The following is a 23,983-nucleotide window of genomic DNA, read 5'->3' as shown; positions in this document are numbered from 1 at the left end:
CTATCAGACAGTTGTGGCGAGCGCCCTCTTCTACGCAGTGGTGTGCTGGGGAGGCAGCATTAAGAGGAAAGACGCCTTGCACCTGGACAAACTGGTGAGGAAGGCAGGCTCTATTGTAGGTACGGAGCTGGACAGTTTGATCTCTGTGGCAGAGCGACGGGCGCTCAGCAGGCTCCTATCAATTGTGGAGAATCCACTTTATCCACTTAATAGTATCATCTCCAGACAGAGGAGCAGCTTCAGCGACAGACTGCTGTCACCATCCTGCTCCACTGACAGATTGAGGAGATCGTTCCTCCCCCAAACTATGCGACTCTTTAATTCCATCCGGGGGGGTAAACGTTAACATTTAACATTATACAAAGTTATTGTCTGTTTTTCACCTGCATTATTATCATTCTTTAATATTATTTATTGTATCAGTATGCTGCTGCTGAAGAATGTGAGTTTCCCATTGGGATTAATAAAGTATCTATCTATCTATCTGTGTAAAGAAAAACTTCCTAATGTTTGTGTGAAGTTTACCCTTAACAAGTTTCCAGCTGTGTCCCCGTGTTCCTGTTGAACTCATGTTAAAGTCTCCATCTTAATCCACTGCACTAATTGCCTTCACAATTTTAAAACACTTCAGTCAGGTGTCCTCTTAATCTTCTTTTGCTTAAACTGTAATGGCTCCACTCTTTTAATCTTTCCTCATAACTCTATAACGTATAGCCCTCTAATCAGCCTCGTCGCTCTTCTCTGATCATTTTCTAGTGCTGTTTTGTCTTTTTTGTGGCCTGGAGACCCAAACTGCACCCAGTACTCCAGATGAGGCCTCACCAGTGTGTTATAAAGCTTGAGCAGAACCTCCTGTGACTTGTACTCCACACATCAAGGCGCTATATAACCTGACATTCTGTTAGCCTACTTAATGGCTTCTGAACACCGTCTGTCAGCTGATAGTGTCGAGTTCACTACGACTCTTAAGTCTTTCTCATAAGGTGGACTTTTGATTTTCACACCTCCCATTGTGTATTCAACCCAAGCATTTTTACTTCTTTCTTGTAATATATGAAAGATCTGGATAAGAACATAAACAACAAATTGCTTAAGTCTGCAAATGATATCTCCCACCCCACCCAGACTGGTATCTAGTATCAGTAGAGTTATTACAGGGGGACACGGACAGCACACTGGCTTATGCAGATTAAAGTTCATGTAAAAAAATTGAAGTATTACATGTAGGAGTTACAACATTTGTGTAATCATATCTAATATTTTTAAGGCCTAAAGACATTAGCTCTGTGCTTGCCCTGTTTTAGTCAGGTTAGCTAAGTTACAATGTATAGATTTTTTTTTTATTATTTACCTTTCAAATTTCTCACTGTCATTTGTTCGTCCCTGTTGAATGACATGCACAAAGTCATACGTCAAAATGAAAGGCACGCGCTCCCTGTTGATGCCAAATTTGCTCTTAAAGTTCCCAAGAAAGTGTCCAAAATCAATATGGAACAACTGAAATACACAAAAACAATTCGGTTAAGGCTATGGCTGGGGTGATCTGCCTTCTGAAGCAACTGAAAAGGAAAACAAAATATTAAACTGTTAAAGCTGGTGAATATAAAGCAAGAGACATCACGCTCAGGACTGTATAGTGCCTTTGTGAGGTCACATGTGGAGTGCTGTGTGTGAAGTTCTGGTCACTGCACTACAACAAGACAAAGCAGCACTTGGTGGTGGGCAGAGGAGAGCAGCAGCCAGGTACATGCTGAAGGGCCTGCCCCACTCTGATAGGCTAATCTGGCAGTCACATGCTTTGAATATATTTGGAATTATTTGTGACATCACACTGTCCCACTTCATTCTATTCACACATTTCAAGTTCAAATTTTAGGAGGAAAGGTTTGGTTGCTCCAAACCAAATGTAACTGAAAAGTAGAGGAAATCCATCCAACAGGTATAAACAACCCAAAGTACAGTTTAGATGCTTGCTGAATGTCATCGCTGGCATTTTGAGTGCTAAAATGAACTTAGATGTCACAATTCTGTGAATTTCGTTGGAACCGTCATACTGACAACCATTACTTTGAAGGATGGCGCCCCTCAGAAGCTCCCACAACATGTGAACACGACGTAAAGGGAATTAAACCAAAGAAGTTAACAAAAGGGGAATGCTGCACTGGACTCAACTTAGTCACTTTGATAAAGCAGCAGTAGTCCTCCAACTCAGTCCTGGGACCCCCTCTGGTTGCCGGTTTTTGCCCCAACCAGTTTCAAAATCGGTGAGTTGTTTTACCTGGAATGGATATCAAAGCTATCCTTTTTAATTCTTATTTATTATGTGACATTTACATCCATAACAATGTTTTTCTAAATGTAATGCTCAACTTTGGCCTGTCTTTTTATTTTTCTTTGGAGTTTGTTCCCTTAATTGTGTTTGATTACTAACAATTTAAAGATGAGCTGAGCTGAGCAGACACCTGTGCAAGTGCCACTGCTGCTCAAAGCCGACTACAGCGTGTCAGTATTTGTGGGCTTATTAGCAAACAGCTTAAAATAACCAAACCATTAAAACAAAAAGAGTATCACTGATAGATTGCAAGAATTCAAAGTACTTAGCATATCCAGCTGATCATTTTTGGATCAATACCAAAAACATTTGCCAAACTGGGGGCTAACAGCTGGCTTCATTAAGGTCAGAGTCTGATTAAAAATGTATCAGGACAAATCCAACATGGAGATGCGTCACCCAGGCAAGGGAGTCCCAGTCAGCTGGCTGACTACTGATGGACCTTTAAGAGAGACATCCCTAAGTTTTAGATTATACATTTGTCATTTTAATAAGCACGTATACAATATTTTCAAATTTAAGTTGTACTTCACTTTACAGACCTTTCATGATAGAGGAACTGTAAAAACACATTTGGATTTAAAACACAAAATACTCTTTAAGATTCAGGTGTTTTCTTCCACCTTTGGGACACTGGCTAGTGCTGTCAGTTGCTTTACTAACACTTGTAATACTCACCAGACAAACCGAGCGAACTCTCCAGACTACTATGCTGTGGTACAAACAGAACTGTGGTGCCCTCTTGAGGCAAAAATGTTACTCTGCACTTAATGTAGGAGATGTGAAGGATGAAGTATTGGAATTCCTTTCCCTCAAAAAAAGGTATAAAGCATGATGTCTACTGTGAGCCTGAGGTCAGTTAAATTTAATATACTTTTTTTATTTCTTTTCTGGCCTTGCTGATCTTTGTTTTAAAGGAGTTCTTGCATTAAGAAAGTCATACAATTAAAATTACAAGTTTAAACACATACGTGAAAAAAGGAGAATCAAACACCAAAAAACAGTACTGTTGTCTTCAGGCTATGCTTATAAACAAAAGGTACTGTACAGGGCCCATTTTTGGGAGGCACAATTTACTGAGCCATAGTTGTCACCTGTCCATTTTGTCGGATCATGATGTTGTCACTGTGGCGGTCACCAATTCCCAGGACATACGTAGCTACACAGTAGCCGGCACATGAGAGTGTAAACTCCTCTATTGCTTGTTCCAGAGCATCACTGTAGTGGGAAAGGGACACGATGTGCATTAGAAAGTCGGTCTCACATTCATTTAAAAACAAACACTGTAGCCATAAACGAATAATGTGACTTTTAAAAGCTTTTACATTCACCTGGAAACACATGTGCTTATCTAAAACCCAATACCTAAAGTCCTACTGATTCATTAATTTCTCAAAAACTTATATATTAGGAACCAGATCCTATTGTACATTCAAGTGTCACACTAGTAAGGGAAACGAAACACTTCTCAGGTATTGCTGCAGACGGTACCCTGCAGTTTATGAGGTACTGGGGCAGCTTAGTTGAGTGTATCCTGCTGTTGGTGGACATTTCCACCAGCCATACCCCACCCACCCCGTGGTATACAAATTGCCAGAAATCATCTAAGTTGACTTACCCGGGATTCTTGGATTTCAGCCAATTGAGAAGTGCGTCCTTGTTGAATGCAGCAGTGGCAGCCATGTTACTTTTGTTCAACTGGATGTTTGCAATTGTATCTGAATCAATGACCACCTCAATCAGGCCCGTCTTGTATCCAGTTGACAGGCAGCCATAGGGAATCATTCTAAAAAAACAAAAGAGACGAAACGAACCTGAGCCAATTAATAGACCTTAATGAATTCTGTCCTGACAAGAGGAGTGGGAGATGTGTACACTGGGAAAAAAAACTTCATGTCCACAGAATTGATGGACATTTAGAATTGTGGTTCAGTCACAGTGAAGGATCCAAATGTTTTAAAAACGCTACACACTGCTGTACACTTTCCATGTCCATGTCTGCCTCAGGTCTCTATTAGGAGTGCAGCTGCACCATCAGGGAAAAGCATGAAATAATTTGAAACTTCCTAAGTGGCTACTGTGATCTTGTGATTCTGTCTTGATACTGGCTTTGTTTTCTAGCAGTATCGCTCATTACAATCATTTTTACCCCCTAAAGGCTTCATTAAAATGTGTTCTTCCAGTAATGTCAGATGAGTTTTAACTGTTACAAGAATGACATTCAGCATGGTGGTAAGTTTTCTCCGATAAATAACTTGTATTTAATTTTACTTTGTTTTCTGATCCACTCATCTCTTGGTTCAAAGTACTCTGTCTGGGTACCATTTGTAAATCCAAAACTTCACCACCTCAGCACATTTAAAGTTAAAAAACACAAACCAACCTTAAATCCAGACCCTCCTGCTTCCACAAGACATCCATCAATTTGATCATCTGTAAGGTTAACATATCCTGGCGGAGATCTAAAGGAGAAAAGAGTAAGATCTACGTATACCAGTATATGGAAATATTACATACAAGTATTACAAAACGCTTGTTAAAGGAATGTTTCACCCAAAAACTGTTTTGTTACTTAGCCCATGTTGTTTGTAGTGGATGCCTAAGATACATTTTCAATCTTATGTTTTCATGGAAAATGGAAATAACGTTTCTGATATAGTAGGGAGCTATGACAACAGCAAACAATATGAAACATCCACGAATAAAATCTTGTGTGACTCGTATTGCATAACCCACAGGCCAATTGTACACTCGAAACATCACAAACACGTGTTTTTACTAGAATATTGATCAATACACCTCTTCTAGAAAACCCTGGAGAGTGCATTGTAGCCCCCTTACCCCCCCCCCCCCCACCAAAACTTTAATCAAACACAAGTCCAGCCCAGTAACAGCTTCAACACTGGCTAACATTGTGTTTCGGGCAATAACAACAAAAATCATGTACAAAACGAAAAGTTAAAAGCCAGGAAAAGCAACTGAAAAAATGATCAGGAAAAGAATATGCAACCATCTTGTGCATATCAGAGATGATCCAACAAGCTGCAGGTCTGTTCACCAGTGCCACTTCACAGACCACTGCTAAATAATCTCGAGTTACATTTCTATGCATATCCACAACTGAAGTAACAACGGGAGGCACATCTACAATTCAAATGCTCATTCACTTTTAAGCACATTCAGTTTTCGTTCACAAGCCTTTTTCCGGAATTGGTTTAACAATATCTGTCTATTATAAAAAAAAATCTTGGAATTAGACGATACGTGATCTTGGAAGACAATTTAACATCCCACGAGAGACACTTTAAGATCATATGAGACAAGGCAGTGAGACAAAAGGACAGCTGCTGTTCAGGCTTTTAAATGATCGACACGCAGCGCGACAAGCAGAACATGCAGCTTGGCAGTAGAAAAACAGCAGCTGATCAGACCGCATTTCATCAGCGTGCGTTCAGCCACCCCCCCCCCCCCACCCAAAATGTGAGCGGCAGAGAAGCTAAGTAGTTTTAGCGTAGCGAGCCCTGGGGGGAGGTGGGGGTCAGGGGGCTGGATGGGTGAACAAAGTGAGCAGGGGGCAAAGCCGCTAGTTTTAGTAAAAATAAATGTGTTTGGGATATTTTAGCATACGATTGGATTACTTGACAAGTGGATTATGCCATTATGAGTAATATGACATTTTTTCCATTGACATTTTGATACCATTTGGTGTTGTCCAGCATTGGTCACCCATTCCATCAGAAATTTTACTTCCATTCTGCATGAAAACAGGAGATAATTTTTTTTTCTCAGCCATCACTACAAACAAATATTAGTGCTCAGCATTTATTTTGTGTTACGTATTTCCATATTCAATTAAATGAAAAAGCACATTTTAAGATGACATGCATGATAGTATCAGATGAAAGGGCACAGTGTAAGCAGGTAAACTGATGAAAGAAGTGACTTCACTACAAGTATAGATGTCCTATCATAAACAATTCAACAGTCAAGTGAGCTCTCTGGGCTGAATCAGAATTCATTGTAGTTTGTAAGACACACTGGTACAAACATCTAAATAGTAAGACCCAGACCTAATGAGATGAGATTGCTTTATTGTCCTTTCATAACGCATAAAATGAGATTCCGGTACACTACCCGAAATGATGCTCAAAAACCACACATCTAATATTCTCACATATACAGCTCACCAATTACACTATTATCAGTAAATGCAATGAAAAAAAAGCATTTTTAAAAATACTGCACAAGTTACGAAAATGATGATAAATATGGTATTTCACAGTTATGTCTATAAGGTTTGTGTGATTTCAGTAATCACTTTTGGGTAGAAACTGTTCATCAGTCTTGTGGTCCGCACTCTAATTGGACCTAATATCTCTTCCCTGAGGGGACAAGTTCAAACACTTTGTGTGCTAGGTGATACAAGTCTTTTATGACACTGCATGCCTTCCAAGGTAGGCAAAGGTGTGTTGGTAATTTTCTCTGCTGTTTTTATGATTCTTTGCAGAACCGTTTTGTCAGCTGCTGAGCTGTTGCCATACTACACGAGTATCCCATGAGTCAGGACACTCTCAATGGAACAAAGATAGAAAGACACCTGAAGCTTTTGTGACAGCTCGGGAAGTAAAGTCACTGTTGTGCTTTTTTAACGAGTGAGTTTTTGTTCATTGTTCATGTGATATCTTCTGAGATGTAGGTACCCAAGAACTTAGAACTAGAGACTCTTGCAACTGTCACTGTTTATATACAGTGGTCGATGGTCATCCTGCTTCCTCCTGAAATCAATGATCAGTTCTTTATTTTTTTTGGTATCAAGTTACTCTCTGTGCACCACTCTGTCAGTCTTTACACCTCCTCCCTGTAGGCAGACTCCTCTCCATCAGTAATCAGACCCATTATTGTTGTATTGTCTGCAAATATATGAATGGCCTTGGTGTTGTGAGCTGGTATGCAGTCATATGTACTTTGTATGCCAAGAGTATACCAAGAAAGGGCTCAACGCACAAAGTGCGGGGAGTGGTGGGGGCCCATCCTGACTGACTGTGGCCAGTTTGTTAAAGTCCCATATCTACAGGTAGCTGTTATGCTGGATGCCTAGGTCAGACATCTTGGAAAACAGCCTGCTGGGTATGATGGTTTAAAACCATAATTGTAATCCATAAACAGCAACCATGCATATGTTCCTCACTGTTCCAGGTAGAGCAGTACAATGTGGAGGACAGAGGAAATTGCCCCGTCTATTGACCTATTGGATCTATGTGCATATTGGCAAGAGTCTGTAGTCTTGATGTACTTCAGAACCAGTCTTTCCAGACACTTCATGATTACTGGTGTTAATGTTACTGGCCTGTAATCATTGAGGCAGGTTACTGCAGTCTGCTTTGGGACTTGTACTATGGTAGATGTGGTCAGGCAGGTAGGGACAGTGCACTTTTATCAGAGATCGATTGAAGATATTTATAAATATCACCGCAGCACAGTCTCTGAGAACCCTTCTTGGGACGGTATCTGGGCCAGCCACTTTTCCATGTGCATATAACATCAACAGACTACATAATGAGTACCTGGCTGTTGGTATATGGAGTTGGAATGTTAGTTGTGACCATTTCTCGTCTCTTCTCTCTATGGCATCCGCAGAAGCAACTAAGCTGCTCTGCCAATGAGGAACTGCTGCTACTGGTAGCTGGATTGGTATTATTGTTTTCTTTAGTCATGTGACATATATACCTTGCCATGCATGGCAGGAGTTTGAGTTGTCAAAATAATACAGTCATATGAAGAAGTTTGGGAATCCTCTTAATTCTTTGGATTTTTGTTTATCATTGGTTGAGCTTTCAAAGTAGCAACTTCATTTTAATATATAACATGCCTTATGGAAACAATGTCACTGCTGAAATACTACTAAATTTATTGGATTAACAGAGAAAAGCCAAGCAAAATGACACCTTTTATTGGCTAACTAAAAAGATTACAATATGCAAGCGTTCGAGGCAACTCAGGCCCCTTCTTCAGGCAAGATGTAATCAATCTACATTCATAATGGCTAACACGGTACAACACCTTGGATTAACAGAAAATATGCAATATGCATCATAACAAAATTAGACAGGTGCATAAATTTGGGCCCCCTAACAGAGATATTACATCAATACTTAGTTGAGCCTCTTTTTTCAAATATAACAGACGCCTCCTATAGCCTTTGAGGAGTGTCTGGATTCTGGATGGATGTATTTTTGACCATTCTTCCATACAAAATCTCTCCAGTTCAGTTAAATTTGATGGCTGCCGAGCATGGACAACCTGCTTCAAATCATCCCATAGATTTTCGATGATATTCAAGTCAGGGGACTGTGATGGCCATTCCAGAACATTGTACTTCTCCCTCTGCATGAATGCCTTTGTAGATTTCGAACTGTGTTTTGGGTCATTGTCTTATTGGAATATCCAACCCCTGCGTAACTTCAACTTTGTGACTGATGCTTGAACATTATCCTGAAGAATTTGTTGATATTGAGTTGAATTCATCTGACCCTCGACTTTAACAAGGGCCCCAGTCCCTGAACTAGCCACACAGCCCCACAGCATGATGGAACCTCCACAAAATTTGACAGTAGGTAGCAGGTGTTTTTCTTGGAATGCGGTGTTCTTCTTCCGCCATGTAAAGCGCTTCTTGTTATGACCAAATAACTCAATTTTTGTCTCATCAGTCCAAAGCACTTTGTTCCAAAATGAATCTGTTGTATGCAAATTCTCATTTAGACAAGCCAAACGACTCTGTTTGTGGAGTGAGTGCAGAAAGGGCTTCTTTCTCATCACCCCGCCATACAGATGTTCTTTGTGCAAATTGCACTGAATTGTAGAACGATGTACAGACACCATCTGCAGCAAGATGTTCTTTCAGGTCTTTGGAGGTGATCTGTGGGTTGTCTGTAACCATTCTCACAATCCTGTGCATATGCCGCTCCTGTATTTTTCTTGGCCTGCCAGACCTGCTGGGTTTAACAGCAACTGTGCCTGTGGCCTTCCATTTCCTGATTCCATTCCTTACAGTTGAAACGGACAGTTTAAACCTCTGAGATAGCTTTTTGTAGCCTTCCCCTAAACCATGATACTGAACAATCTTTGTTTTCAGATCTTTTGAGAGTTGCTTTGAGGATCCCACGCTGTCACTCTTCAGAGGAGAGTCAAAGGGAAGCATAACTTGGAATTCACCACCTTAAATACCTTTTCTCCTGATTGGACACACCTGTCTATGAAGTTCAAGGCTTAACGAGCTCATCCAACCAATTTGGTGTTGTAAGTAATCAGCATTGTGCAGTGACAGGCATTCAAATCAGCAAAATGACAAGGGGACCTACATTTTTGCACAGCCAGTTTTTCACATTTGATTTAATTTCATACAACTAAATACTGCTTCACTAAAAATCTTTGTTCGGAAAACACCCCAAGTACTCAGATGTTCTTAGGAAATGAAAGACATACCACTGTTAACTTTTTTTGTTGAAAGTAGAGTCAATTATTATGCAGGCTGAGAGGGGTTCCCAAACTTTTTCATATGACTGTACTTCATTTTCTGCTTGTAGGCTGCTTTGGCATCTCTTGGCCCCTCTTCACCTTCAACCTGGCAATACCATACTGCTCTTTATCACCAGAGTGGAAAGTCTTATTGCGAGCCTTTAGCAAGAGTCATACATCCCTTGCCATCTACGGCTTGTTGTTGGAGGAAGCACAGACTTTGTTTGGTATAGTGTCATTGTAACTATATTATATATATAACAGTACAGAAGAGGTGTATATACTATCAATGTTGTCACCTTCAAATACAGTCCAGAAACAGGTTTTGGTACTGAGAAAATGACAGGTTCAGAAGATTGGCAAGCATGTGCACTAGACAATGATCTGAACAAATATATTATGTGGTAGTAAATGTTAAATGTACAGAAAAGATCCTAACACTGCATCCATTTCAGAACCTTTTTCTGATACTGTTGTTGTTCTTCTTAAAACTTGTGATTAGCAACTAAAAAGTAGGATCCAATAGACTTGCTTACATTAAAATGGTTGCTTTCTATTGTTTTTTTATTTTTGTGCTTTGTAAACAGCCATGTGATGTTAGCTTTTAAAAAAAATATATTGCAGGAAATGCATCTTAATTAAGCACCTAAAGCTCCATCTCTCAGCACCTTATTTTACTCAAGTCAGGGTAAGCTTCCAACTTTACATATTAATTTTGGATTAAGATCCTTGGCCATTCATAATCCAAGTATGCAGCCATGTCTCCCATAAAATCTTTACCCTTCTCCCTTCTTTTCCATGATGAGCTACAGAACACTTACCATCACCATTCTTAAAAATGATCCCAATGGAGCCACTCTGAAAGCTGTCATTGTAAACAAGCCACAAAGGCTTCATCTTGGAGTCCATGAATTTGCATTTTTCCACACTGTACATGCAAGAGAAAAACAAAATCAAGTGCTGTAAAACTAAACTGCATATAGGAAGTTTGAACCTGTCTAACAAAAACACACCCAGTTACAGGCTGTCTTAATCTCTGGATCTCGTGCGCAGTGTGATGGTGCTAGATGCAGTTCAATTAGCTGTAAGTGCATTGTCCCACACATGTTTGCTGTCATACTGAAAATGTTTTAAAGCCCCGTTTTGATGTGATTAAGATAAAATGATCACCTTTTGAAAACTGCACATTGTAGGCTACTGTAAAGGTGGAAATGTGCCGTATATCAAGTCCTGTTTAAATGTCTGTTGAGCTAACAAAGGTGAGCACCTTCCCACTGTGTCATTAGATTAAGCAATAAACTAAAACATGGTCATCCCCTGCAAGCGTGCAAACAAGTGCAATGTACAGAGTCATATTTTGGTAAAAGTTATTGTGGTCACTGGGGTTACTGCCACTGCTCTCATTTTGAAAGAAATGAAGAAGTTGCTATGAAACAGGAAGTGCAGTATGTACATAGTCTGGACGCAAAGATCAATTTAAAAATAAACTAGAATTAGTTGTACAGTTTGTTTTACTTTTTGACTTAAAGGGGAAAAGTTTATTTGTGTCAAGTGATTTATGGCTATCAGTGGCTATCTGAAATAAGTGACACTAGACACTGAAACAGTGGCTTCTCCAGATTATGCTCCACAAACAAGAAGACATCTTAGGTTTAGCATGCTAAAGGCCAAACCCTCAAGTTACCGTAACTCTTTTACTTCGACAATAAAGTTCATTGGTTCCTGGTCAACCTATAAATCATGCACATAAAAACACACCCACACGCAAAGGGCTCCTTTCAAGTACAATTAGGTGCTCTGCGTTTACTGTCAGAATAATGGAGAGCAAGCTTCTTTGTTGTAATGTCTTATGTACTTCTAGCAACACACTTGTCCTATTTAGTCAGAAAAAGGGTCTGTCTTTGAACTGCCAGAGATGCACTGTGGTCTGCTGCATGCCTTTCCGCATGGTTATTAAAAGTCAAATCTGAAAGCCAGACACCAAAGTTGGAACATAAGAAAAATGTTGACAAGAGCAGGTTATTTAACACAACAAGGCTCACTAGTCCTTTTTTGCTAACCTCTCCAGAATAACAAGAAGTCTGGTTTTGAAGGTACCTAAAGTCCTGCTCTCTACCATACTATGTGGTCATTTATTACAGACAGACTTTCTAATGTTTGTATGAAATTTACGCTTGACTCTTTTCCAACTGTGTCCCCATGTTCTTGTTGAACTCATTTTAAAGTACTGCCTTGATCCTCTCTAGTAATTACCTTTATAACTTTAAACACTTCATTCGTCTCACCTCTTAATATCCATTTGCTTAAAATGAAAGGGTTAAAATATTTCAACACCACAGCAACAGCCACTGCCTGCGTAAAATGAAACAATTTAAAATAAATAAATGCAGGGTACGCACCATAGATCTGAAAGAATAAGGTTAGGGTTAAGTGGGTTAAGCAGGTCCTTCAGGGCCTCCAAGTAGGCATCTTGTTTCATGTAGAATTGCATTACCTCTTTGGTAATATTCTTTGTGGTTTTTTGGGAGCTGGATTTCACAAAGTCAGTCAGAGATTTCATTTTATTTAGTGCTTCATTCTAAGATTAAAATAAAGTACAATTCGCTTATTTTTAGATTGACAGAAGCATCCCCCCAAATTATAAACAAAAATATCGATCAGTTTTATTGGTAGAAGCAAAGTATTTGAAAAATTACAGTACAACATTTGGATTATTTGACCAATACAACTCAGTGTGCTCTACCAGTCTTTGTAATCAACTGAAACTAATTCTTATTAAACAATGTTTACTGTTTTGGAAACAGTATCTAATCTGGTTTGCCAATGCTCATTTTTTGGAATACCATTCAATCATTCTTTCCAAAAATTACATCTCATAAAGAAATTGTTAAAATGGTCCACAGAATCAACTTGTAATTATGTAAAGCACATTACATAACTTTCAAACAGAGGGGATGTCAAACCTGATGACTTCACCTGCTGATCTAGTCACCTGAAGATGTCAGAGTAGACAACTACAAATCAGTGGAGATGTCAAATTAGACAACTGTATAATGACTTTCCAGCACAGGCTTCACATTTCCAAAGTATTGCCCCTTTTTTCATAGCCAATAATGTGCTGCTTGACAGATATGGAATACTATTCTCAGGAATGGGCTGGAGGAGGAGTATAGGGACCTAATCAATGACTTTGTTAAATGGTGCGACTCAAACCACCTACACCTGAACACCAGCAAAACCAAGGAGCTGGTGGTGGATTTTAGGAGGCCCAGACCCCTCATGGACCCCGTGATCATCAGAGGTGACTGTGTGCAGATGGTGCAGTCCTATAAATATCTGGGAGTGCAGCTGGATGATAAATTAGACTGGACTGCCAATACTGATGCGCTGTGCAAGAAAGGACAGAGCCGGTTATACTACCTTAGAAGGCTGGCGTCCTTCAACATCTGCAATAAGATATTGCAGATGTTCTATCAGACAGTTGTGGCGAGCGCCCTCTTCTACGCGGTGGTGTGCTGGGGAGGCAGCATTAAGAAGAAAGATGCCTCACGCCTGGACAAACTGGTGAGGAAGGCAGGCGCTATTGTTGGCATGGAGCTGGACAGTTTAACATCCGTGGCAGAGCGAAGGGCGCTCAGCAGGCTCCTATCAATTATGGAGAATCCACTGCATCCACTAAACAGTGTCATCTCCAGACAGAAGAGCAGCTTCAGCGATAGACTGTTGTCACCGTCCTGCTCCACTGACAGATTGAGGAGATCGTTCCTCCCCCAAACTATGCGACTCTTCAATTCCACCCGGGGGGGGGGTAAACGTTAACATTTAACATTATACAAAGTTATTGTCTGTTTTTCACCTGCATTATTATCAATCTTTAATATTATTTATTGTATCAGTATGCTGCTGCTGGAGAATGTGAATTTCCCATTGGGATTAATAAAGTATCTATCTATCTATGGCATGTTTAGCCACAATCTGTGGCCTTTTTTTTTTCTATTATGGCATCTAAACCCCAAGATGATACTTGCTGGAAAGTCATCATGGAGTTGCATAATTTGACATCCTCAGTGATTTCTATGAAACGACATCTGCAAGAGATAAGATCAGCAACTACAGCTATCAAGTTTGACATTCCCTTTGACTAGAAGTCATGTAAAGTAACCTCGGCTTAAGTAGTGACCTGTTCCATCAGTGATCCTAGTGTAGCTAACTAAGTTAAATTGTTTCAAACAGATGTCTGCAAGCTTTAAATGATTAGATTTGAAGAAAAATGAGATAGATCAATGTGAAAGGCACTATATGATAGACAGAGGAAAACATGGTTAGTTTTATACCTGTTTTGCTAGTATCTTCATATGAGGAGTGCTGCCTCGGCAATAAGCTTCCAAAATAAGTCCAAATCTGAAAGAAACAGAGGGGACGTGCATTTCTGACCTGGAATGGAGTGAAGAAAAAAGCAAAAGGTAAAAGGTTTTGCAGAATTTGGCTGGATATTCCTTACAATTTCTTGTAAAAAAAATTTTAGATTGTAACACATTCATTGTTCATGCAGGGGGAATTCATTAGAGGCAATGCAAGAAATGGGTGTCAGTCTACAAGTGGAATTAAAGTTACATATAATGTATGTGATGTAAAATTATTATTGTGATGTTTTTATATGTGTATGATGTCTATGCACTTTTAATACTAATTGTTTGGTTAAGACAACAACCAACTGAAAATGAAAGAAGCCTTTCAAAGATGTGTCAAAAGAAAGGTGTCTGTAACTTGTGCATGAATAGTCAGGAGACAGAGAGGCACCAGAACTACTTGAAGAAGTTATTTAGAAGTTTACAAAAGTGAACTGGTTCAGTTTTACACTCTGAGAAGCCACACCAGATACCACCTTGTTTAAAAAACAAAACAAATGTTTTAGTATGTTTTACAGTAAAAATGTTTATTTGTATTTATTCTAAATGTTACATAGTGATTTTATGAGCAAATGAGCACTTTCTGGTTAGATAAATAGCTTTAAAATATTTTTATGGTGTCCTACTGTAAATATACTTAGTATATGATTAGATAACTACAAATGAAGGGCACTGTATAATTAGATAGATAGATAGATAGATAGATAGATAGATAGATAGATAGATAGATAGATAGATAGATAGATAGATAGAACTTTGTCCACTGAATGTTTTGTGTACATAATTGAAATCATACAGTAATGGTGGGTGGTTGCAGCTTGTAAAGTTTTCAGAGTTGGAAAAAAAATAATATAAGAACATGTGTGTCTTTGAGCTAAGAGGGACTGCAGTTGCCACAAATCTGTAAAATGTCCGATTTCTCCAAATGCACAGCAATCATTATTTTTCAGAATAAAGGCATCAGTTGTCCTAAAAAATGACAACATCTGGTTTTAAACCAAGCCATTTCTACATGAACTGTGATCTGTAAAAGTGATGACTTTTAGGACTTGACTCAAAAAAAAAAAAGTGACAAGGCCCACCAAGGCTTGGCTGTGGATATTCGTGTTTATAGGGTCACCATGAGTACAATGAAACTGCATGTGCTAATTAGCATTCAACGCTTCTCCATTCCCATGGGATGTGTACTTACAGATTGTTAAATCTTCAATTAAGAAAAAAGAAAATATTTTTGTGTAGTAGTATCAAGCAGGATGCTATTAAAGTGGAATGCAGCAGGGGTTAAGTCTTGTACAAAAAAATCCAAAAACAAAAAACACACACCACATGTGGGACGTCAGAGACTCCAGGGTACTATCATATAGGGTGCTGTGGAAGGAAAATGGATAGCCTCCTGGATAGTATGTGGGAGCAGTGCATGTCTCCTTCCAGGTAGTCCTGCAAGGGGCTAAGGGATTACCTGTAATGAGAGAAAGGGACCACACAGGCCTGTCTGGCTAGAGGTCAGTCAACCTCTAGCACATAAAAGGGCAAAATGTACTATTCTCACTATGTGAGGGCTTCTGAGGATGGTGTCTTCTGGACTTATCTGACTGTTTTTTCTGATGCTTGCACTCGAGTGTGACATGTTTGAGATGAGAATTAACATTTCCAAATCTGAATTGATGGCCATGTCTGGAAGAATGGTATGCTGCCCCCTAAAGGAAAAGTTATCGTTATATTTGTGAGAATACTGAGGAATGTGAGATTGACCAAATTTCTCTCCCAATTTCTTTTTCTTCTCCATTTATCTTTATTTACTTAATTCATTCATCTATTTACTTATTTTTACTAGCTTTAAGTTTTACTCTGCTGGCCATGCTCTCTTTCTCAGGGGTGGGGTTGATTTGTTTTCATTCCTATTTTTGTAAAAATTGATTTATTTGTATGGAATGTTGTGTGATCTCAATAAAATCAATAAAATTAAAAACAAAAAAATTTTCTAAACTAATGTAACATCTCAAGAAGGCTAAGGTTGAAGTAGGGACACTGATCTGAAACAGCAAAGAGCAATAGTGTTCTTGTTAACGTTGTCTGACTGACAACAAGCCTAAAGTTACAACGGATAAACCTATGGTTGAAACATCTGTCAAAAAAATACCTTCTGACTGCACAATATTTTTTAAAAAATGTAAGTTAACATTACTGTCAAATTGAAAATACCAAACATGCTGTATTTGTAATAGAGTTGCAGAATTTTAAGATGTAGTATATGCCTAGCCTACAATATTCTTCAAATACTATGTGCTATTATGCCATGTAGTGGTGGCAATAGTCAAAATGATAGCAAGATATACAGGGTTCTCTCCCCTTCTTTCCACTGTTACTTTACGTAACAGTCTAATACATTAATAGAAATGGGACACTGCAACCCTGAACACATAAAGTGCATAGACTGGAGGAAACGGGGTGTTTTTAGGAGAAAACCTGTGGGTGGATTTTGCTGCTATAAGTTTCACTACAAACATTTTCATAGATATGTATTCTCAGCCCACAAGACTAACTAATGTTTGTGGACTAATGCCAAGTTCAGAGATGTTTCCTGGCTTATGCCTGAGGGTGGCAGTATAAGCTATGGCTCCTGTGATCCTGATTTGAATTAAGCAGGTCTAAAAATAGGTGTATCGATACCATATTTTATAATTAAGTATAAAATCAACATACCTAAGCAGTTTGTTAAATTAGTGTCTAACTATACAGTAATAATAGTCATCTCTAAACTGCCCATTTATGTACATGTATAGATGTGAGCATTAGTATGCTAAAGAATGGGTGACAGCTGATTTCTCAATTGTACCCGATGCTCTCCAGGAAGACTCTAGCACCACATAACACTGTCATGGGAAAACAAAGTGAATTCAGAAAACGTAAAGAAAGTGCCTTTTGTATCCATGTGGCCTAAAGGTCCCATTTCATTTTAATCCAGATGACTTGAAAAGTACATAAAACAGGTTATGTATTTCAAATTTACATAAATCTAAGTTGTTGCCAAGCTAAAACATCAACAGCCCATACCTAGTCCTATGCATAGAACCCTAGTTGTTCTGCAATTAAAGAGGCTGTACACATCCACAGTGCCTGAAACAAGGGTGCTGCTAGTAGCTAACTTTGAATTTAAGTATACTTTCAAATATTTCTTGATTTAGAAATGTGTTTGGAGTGCTTAGAGATTCCTTAATAAACAATTATGTGCATTCTCCAGATTCAGTATTGCAGACATTTCTTTACCTGAGGTGCCAAAACAAAAAGTGCCCAATTTTTCGGTTGGCCAGAGCCCTCTCCAGCAGAAACCTCGTCAGATCACCATCTAAGTAGGATTCATACTTCAGCACCTGTACCAGCTGCAGCAAATACTGGAAAAGTTCATCATCACTGTCAGAGAGAGGGAGAGAGTTTTGTTTAGTTTTAACTAAATATTTTATAAACGTAAGTAATGGGTAACTATACACAGATCAGCCACAGCATTAAATCCACTGGCAGGTGAAGTGAATAACACTGATTATCTCATATATACGGTAGCAAGTGAACAGTTAGCTCTTGAAGGTGATGTGTTGGAATTAGGAAAAATAGGCAAGCGTAAGGATCAGAGTGACTTGGACATGGGTCAAACAGTGACAAACAGATGACTGCTTCAGAAAATCTCAGAAAGAACAGGTCTTGTGGGGTACAGTTGTTAGCACCTACCATGAGTGGTACAAGGAAGGACAACTGGTGACAGGTTAATGGGCAACCAAAACTTATTAATGCACATGGGGGGAGCAAAGGCTAGCCTGTCTGATCCAACCCCACAGAACAGCTATTGTAGCACAAATTGCTGAAAAACGTAATACCAGCCATGAGAGGAGGGTGTCGGAACACATAATGCATTGCAGCTTGTTGCATATGGGGCTGCTTGTCCACTGCTGAAAGTACCTACAATGGGCAGGTGATTGTCAGAACTGGACCATGGAGCAATGGTAGAAGGGAGCCTGTTCTGAAGAATTACCTTTTCTTTTAGATTATGTGGATGGTGCCATTTTCTTTTCGATAAAGTTTTAGATAACAAGTCCAACCTTGCAACTTACAGGATTTAAAGGATCTGTTAACGTCTTGGTGCTAGATACCACAGAACACCTTTGGTGGTCTTAAAGAGTCCATTACTCGATGGGGCAGAGGTGTTATGGTGGGGCAAGACAGACCTACACAATATTAGGCAGGTGTTTTTAAATGTTGTGGCTGATTGGCATATTCTTTATCATTTAGTGTGCACTCTTCACCATTGATTACATGAAAAAGGGATGGGATGTCAAGTTTGTTGTTTTTATTAACTCTTAAGTAGATTTATCAGTGTTTTTGTACCAGGCTTCATGAGAAATCCTAAATCACATTATTCAAGTACAACCTTGTAAGACAATGCAAACAAATTCAAAAACAATAAAAAAGGTAACCATGGAAGTTGTTTACAAGCTTTTTATGATCATAACCATATTATTACAATGAAAATAAACAGAGTGCTTTTACCTTAACTTTCTTAAACAGCGAATAGTAAAGGCTCTAACACTTCGGTCAGGAAAAGTGTAGTCCAAAAGTTCCAGGGCATGCAGTGGAGACAAATCTGGCCAGTGTTGCAAAAGATATATCATCTAATCAGAAACAAAAGAAGCTTGTTATTTATTTTATAAATGTTCTGCTGAGCACATCATTGCTCATAGTTGGTGGCTTCAATAAAACTTGTTTTTGAAATGTTACTGAAACATGTATTCTCTCAGCGAGTGGAAAGCATTCAGTTGAAACATGAATCAGGAAGTTATAGTAATTCATTTTTTGTACAATTTATGACCATGCAAGCATCCCTTGGGTTATAAGGATATGAAGCACACATATAAAACTAGCTAAAACTGGAAAAAATATTAACTGTAACTAGTCTGTGGGTGACATTCAACAAAGAATATCACTTTACTTACTGTGTACAAAGATGAAATAAAAGCAAGTCACACTATAAGTTGTTATTAAACTGAGGCTGAATGACTTTTGACTATACCAGTGACACACACACACATAAAATATGGAAAGGATATGTAATTTCCAAGACCCTGATTGTGGATGAATGGCTTTGCCTACCATTACCCTACAGCTTTGCTCCCCAAATTATAATAAGGCATATTTAAACATAAGAAATTCTGGTTTCGTTTGAGTCATCTTGCATCCTGTTAAGCGTATGAGCAATATGAACAGAACTGCATGCTCACCTCGGCTACATCTTCCTGCTTATTCCACTTTGTAATTGACAAAAGTTTGGCTAGATTCTCTGGGTACAATTCTCGAATGTCATAACGCAGCTTCCACAAAAGTTCTTTGTCATCTTCAAAAAACTCTGTGTAGTTTTTGTTCTCCAGTACCTCTTTTAATTTCTGCAACTGTTAAAATAAGATAAAAATAACTAAACAAAACAGTGAGGATTTCATTTCAACCAGTAAAAGAAGAGTTGAATTTGCATGAATCTCTGTAAGTGCTGAAGCATGAGGTCCTGTGCATACTTACTCTAAAGTCAAGGTTCAACATTTCAGTAGAGCAAAATGTGATAAGATATTTAGGTCTGCTCATTTATTTCAGAATCTACAGAATGGATTTCTAATCATGACGGTTCATGGAATAACAGTAAGGATTTGTAGAAAAACAGATAGTCCCTAAGTTTTTGGCTTGAAGTTGGAACTATGTTATATAAAAGAGCCATGACATTTTAAGGGCACCAGGGAGTCAGGTGTAACTAGTAGAAAGTGTTACCTGCTGACTAGAGTAGCCTGACCTGCAAAAGGGATATAAATATGTACTTTATATTAGAAGATGACAAGCTGAAAGCAGACCAATATGTAATGGCTGCAGTAGATAGCCCAGTTTATTAATTCACACAGATACCATTGTTTCCCCATTATGAACTTGTTTATGTTGATTTAATAAATGTCTTTCTTTTTGTCATTAGGTCTTGGGATATTAATAATCTGAGGCAGTGCCTATAGGTTGTCAAGAGGGTAAAGGCAATGTTACCCTTTTTAAAGGTGAGGTCCAGAAGAACAGGTAGGACATCAGTGACAACTATCCAGCCAGTTAAGTGGAAACACCCAGGAACTGATTGTTGCACTTGGCTAGTTACCTAATTACCAAAAATGCCATTTCACCTCTGCTGTACACTTAATCATAATCTCTGGAAAAAATATATATAAAGTTTTTATTGTAAATGTAAACTAAGCCCAGTCAGATTCTACTCAGCTTTGATACAACTCAGACAGTACCAAATAAGTAAGACAGACACTGAACCTATTAACCTGTTCTAAACAACCTTATATTCTGTAACAAAAAAAGTGACGAAGTAAAAAGAAAAAAAAAAGAAAAAGTCAAAACATCAAATTACACACACATACATAAACACATTGTACAGTTGATAGTGATGTAAATTGAGTCTTTTGAAAATATGCCTGCAATTACTTTGCTATTGCTTCAAGCCCAGTTATGAATAGTTGCAATGTACAATAGCTACTGAGATATGCAGTGGACAAGGCACCATGAAGGAAAAATCAATCCACAAAAGAAGAATTGGGGCAGGTTTTTTTTTTTTTTTTTGTTACACAGATTGCTTCAACAATTACTCTTCTTCAAATTCCCCATTGTTCTCCTTCTCTTACTCCCTCTTTCTTCTTTCTTTTGGTTTTCACAGATGCTTCCTGCATGAAGTTTGCATATTCTCCCTGTGTCCACATAGGTTTCCTCTGGCTGCTCTGGTTTCCTCCTACATTCTAAATGCATATAGGTTAAGGTGGAATGGCAATGTTAAATTGGCTCTGATGTATGTGTTGTGTGTGTGTGTATTAACCCTGTAATGATCTGCCAGGTGTGGTTCCTGCCTTATGGAGATTGCTCGATGGGATAGGTTCCTGATTCCCCGCAACCCTGTTCTGGATAAGTTGGATTGGGACATGGATGGGTGGAATATTGCAGTGAGAAACTTCTACTAATTCAGAAGCCTATAAAAATTAAATGTGTTTATTTTATGGTGACTAAAGACTTCTGTAAAATTATATCTCGCTCTTAAGATTTCATAACCTTTCTTTTAAAATTCTACATTTTTCATGTGTACACACAAACAAAAATGACAATATTTCTAATTGTGACTCGCTAGTATTGCATGGAATTCAGTTGTACTGAAGATAACCTGCTTATGAATGTGCAACTGACCTCTTCAGGGCTTGCTCTTGAGGCCTTCCCATTCATGCCCATTTGAATAATCTGTGAAGACAACCACAAGAAAAAAAACATGACAAACAGTGACAACTGATGCAAAACTACAGTATGCATTAGAGTGCAAATCATACTGTACTCAGATAATCAGTGTGTGAATTTTAAATACTGTAATTACATTTATTATCAATGTAGATGTACTAGGTGAGTTCCACAGAATATTTCAATGTCACTTGGTATTTGCAAGCATGGACCATTCGATTGTATATTTTTGTTTTTCAACAATACTGTTAATCAACTATGTAGACAAAATTTGTCAGATGCCTCCCAAAGAGGTTTTGTATTTAGTATATTTTTTTTATGAATGATCTTTTATATTTGCAATAATTTGTTATTTTGGATGTGGAATAATCATGTGTTAGCCAGGTTTGAAAAGGTCAAAGTAATTAGGTTTGACTACATTTTAAAACTCAAGAAGTTCTTTAACCCCTCCTTTAACCGCCACCTTATCGTGGTGGAGGGGTTTGTGTGTCTCAATGATCCTAGGAGCTCTGTTGTCCGGGCTTTATGCCCCTGGTAGGGCCACCCAAGGCAAACTGGTCCTAGGTGAGGGATGAGACAAAGAGCGGTTAAACAAACCTCCTATGATGAATGAAAACTTTGGACGGCGTTTTCCCTTGACCAGACACGGGTCACCGGGGCCCCCCTCTGGAGCCAGGCCTGGAGGTGGGGCTCGATGGCGAGCGCCTGGTGGCCGGGCCTGCACCCATGGGGCTCGGCTGGGCACAGCCCAAAGAGGCAACGTGGGTCCCCCTTCCCATGAGCTCACCACCTATGGGAGGGGCCAAGGAGGTCGGGTGCAGTGTGAGTTGGGTGGTGGCCGAAGGCGGGGACCTTGGCGGTCCGATCCTCGGCTACAGAAGCTGGCTCTTGGGACGTGGAATGTCACCTCTCTGAAGGGGAAGGAGCCTGAGGTTGTGCGCGAGGTTGAGAGGTTCCGGCTAGATATAGTCGGGCTCACCTCGACGCATAGCTTGGACTCTGGAACCAATCTCCTTGAGGGGGGTTGGACTCTCTACCACTCTGGAGTTGCCCCCGGTGAGAGGCGCAGAGCGGGTGTGGGTATACTTATTGCCCCCCGACTTGGAGCCTGTACATTGGGGTTTACCCCGGTGGACGAGAGGGTAGCCTCCCTTCGCCTTCGGGTGGGGGGATGGGTCGTAACTGTTGTTTGTGCGTATGCACCGAACAGCAGTTCAGAGTACCCACCCTTTTTGGAGTCCCTGGAGGGGGTGCTAGAGGGCATACCTTCTGGGGACTCCCTCGTTCTGCTGGGAGACTTCAATGCTCACGTGGGCAATGACAGTGAGACCTGGAAGGGCGTGATTGGGAGGAATGGCCCCCCGATCTGAACCCGAGCGGTGTTTTGTTATTGGACTTCTGTGCTCGTCACGGATTGTCCATAACAAACACCATGTTCAAGCATAGGGGTGTTCATATGTGCACTTGGCACCAGGACACCCTAGGCCTCAGTTCGATGGTCGTGTCATCGGACTTGCAGCCACATGTCTTGGACACTCTGGTGAAGAGAGGGGCGGAGCTGTCAACTGATCACCACCTGGTGGTGAGTTGGCTTCGATGGTGGGGGAGGATGCCGGTCAGGCCTGGTAGGCCCAAACGTGTTGTGAGGGTCTGCTGGGAACGTCTGGCAGAGCCCCCTGTCAGAAGTAGCTTCAACTCCCACCTCTGGCAGAATTTCGACCACATCCCGAGGGAGGTCGGGACATTGAGTCCGAATGGGCCATGTTCCATGCCTCCATTGTTGAGGCAGCTGACCGGAGCTGTGGCCATAAGGTGGTCGGTGCCTGTCGTGGCGACAATCCCCAAACCCGTTGGTGGACACCAGCGGTGAGGGATGCCGTCAAGTTGAAGAAGGAGTCCTACAGGACCCTTTTGTCCTGTGGGACTGTGGAGGCAGCTGATAGGTACCGGCAGGCCAAGCGGAATGCGGCTTTGGTGGTTGCTGAGGCAAAAACTCGGGCATGGGAGGAGTTTGGGGAGGCCATGGAGAACGACTTTCAGATGGCTTCGGGTAGATTCTGGTCCACCGTCCGGCGTCTCAGGAGGGAGAAGCAGTGCAGTGTCAACACTGTATATGGTGGTGATGGTGCGCTGCTGACCTCGACTCGGGACGTTGTGGGTCGGTGGGGGAAGTACTTCGAAGACCTCCTCAATCCCACTAACATGCCTTCCAATGAGGAAGCAGAGCCTGGGGACTCAGAGGGGTGGGCTCCCCCATCTCTGGGACTGAGGACACAGAGGTGGTCAAAAAACTCCTTGGTGGCAGAGCCCCGGGGGTGGATGAGATACACCCGGAGTTCCTCAAGGCTCTGGATGTTGTAGGACTGTCTTGGTTGACACGCCTCTGCAACATCGCATGGACATCAGGGACAGTGCCTCTGGATTGGCAGACCGG

The 23,983-nt window shown here is 40.1% G+C and overlaps 1 protein-coding gene across 7 annotated transcripts in view; it reads right to left on the bottom strand.

The window, feature by feature from the left end:
• pik3cd (phosphatidylinositol-4,5-bisphosphate 3-kinase, catalytic subunit delta) overlaps positions 1–23,983 on the bottom strand; it is a 110,569-nt gene that overhangs the window by 2,377 nt on the left and 84,209 nt on the right. For all 7 annotated transcript variants that reach the window (XM_028807902.2, XM_028807903.2, XM_051931421.1 and 4 more), the window contains 11 exons: positions 21,505–21,555; positions 19,524–19,691; positions 18,796–18,917; positions 17,524–17,667; positions 14,182–14,281; positions 12,247–12,425; positions 10,669–10,775; positions 4,716–4,794; positions 3,951–4,118; positions 3,427–3,550; positions 1,352–1,497 (listed from right to left, as the gene is read on the bottom strand). In XM_028807902.2, the coding sequence (XP_028663735.1) occupies positions 1,352–1,497; positions 3,427–3,550; positions 3,951–4,118; positions 4,716–4,794; positions 10,669–10,775; positions 12,247–12,425; positions 14,182–14,281; positions 17,524–17,667; positions 18,796–18,917; positions 19,524–19,691; positions 21,505–21,555 (1,388 nt within the window). The remainder of the gene's footprint in view (positions 1–1,351; positions 1,498–3,426; positions 3,551–3,950; positions 4,119–4,715; positions 4,795–10,668; positions 10,776–12,246; positions 12,426–14,181; positions 14,282–17,523; positions 17,668–18,795; positions 18,918–19,523; positions 19,692–21,504; positions 21,556–23,983) is intronic.

This window comes from Erpetoichthys calabaricus, chromosome 8 (assembly GCF_900747795.2).
Source record: "Erpetoichthys calabaricus chromosome 8, fErpCal1.3, whole genome shotgun sequence".
In the NCBI taxonomy this organism is placed as follows: domain Eukaryota; kingdom Metazoa; phylum Chordata; class Cladistia; order Polypteriformes; family Polypteridae; genus Erpetoichthys; species Erpetoichthys calabaricus.
This window is presented reverse-complemented; position numbering and strand designations above follow the sequence as displayed.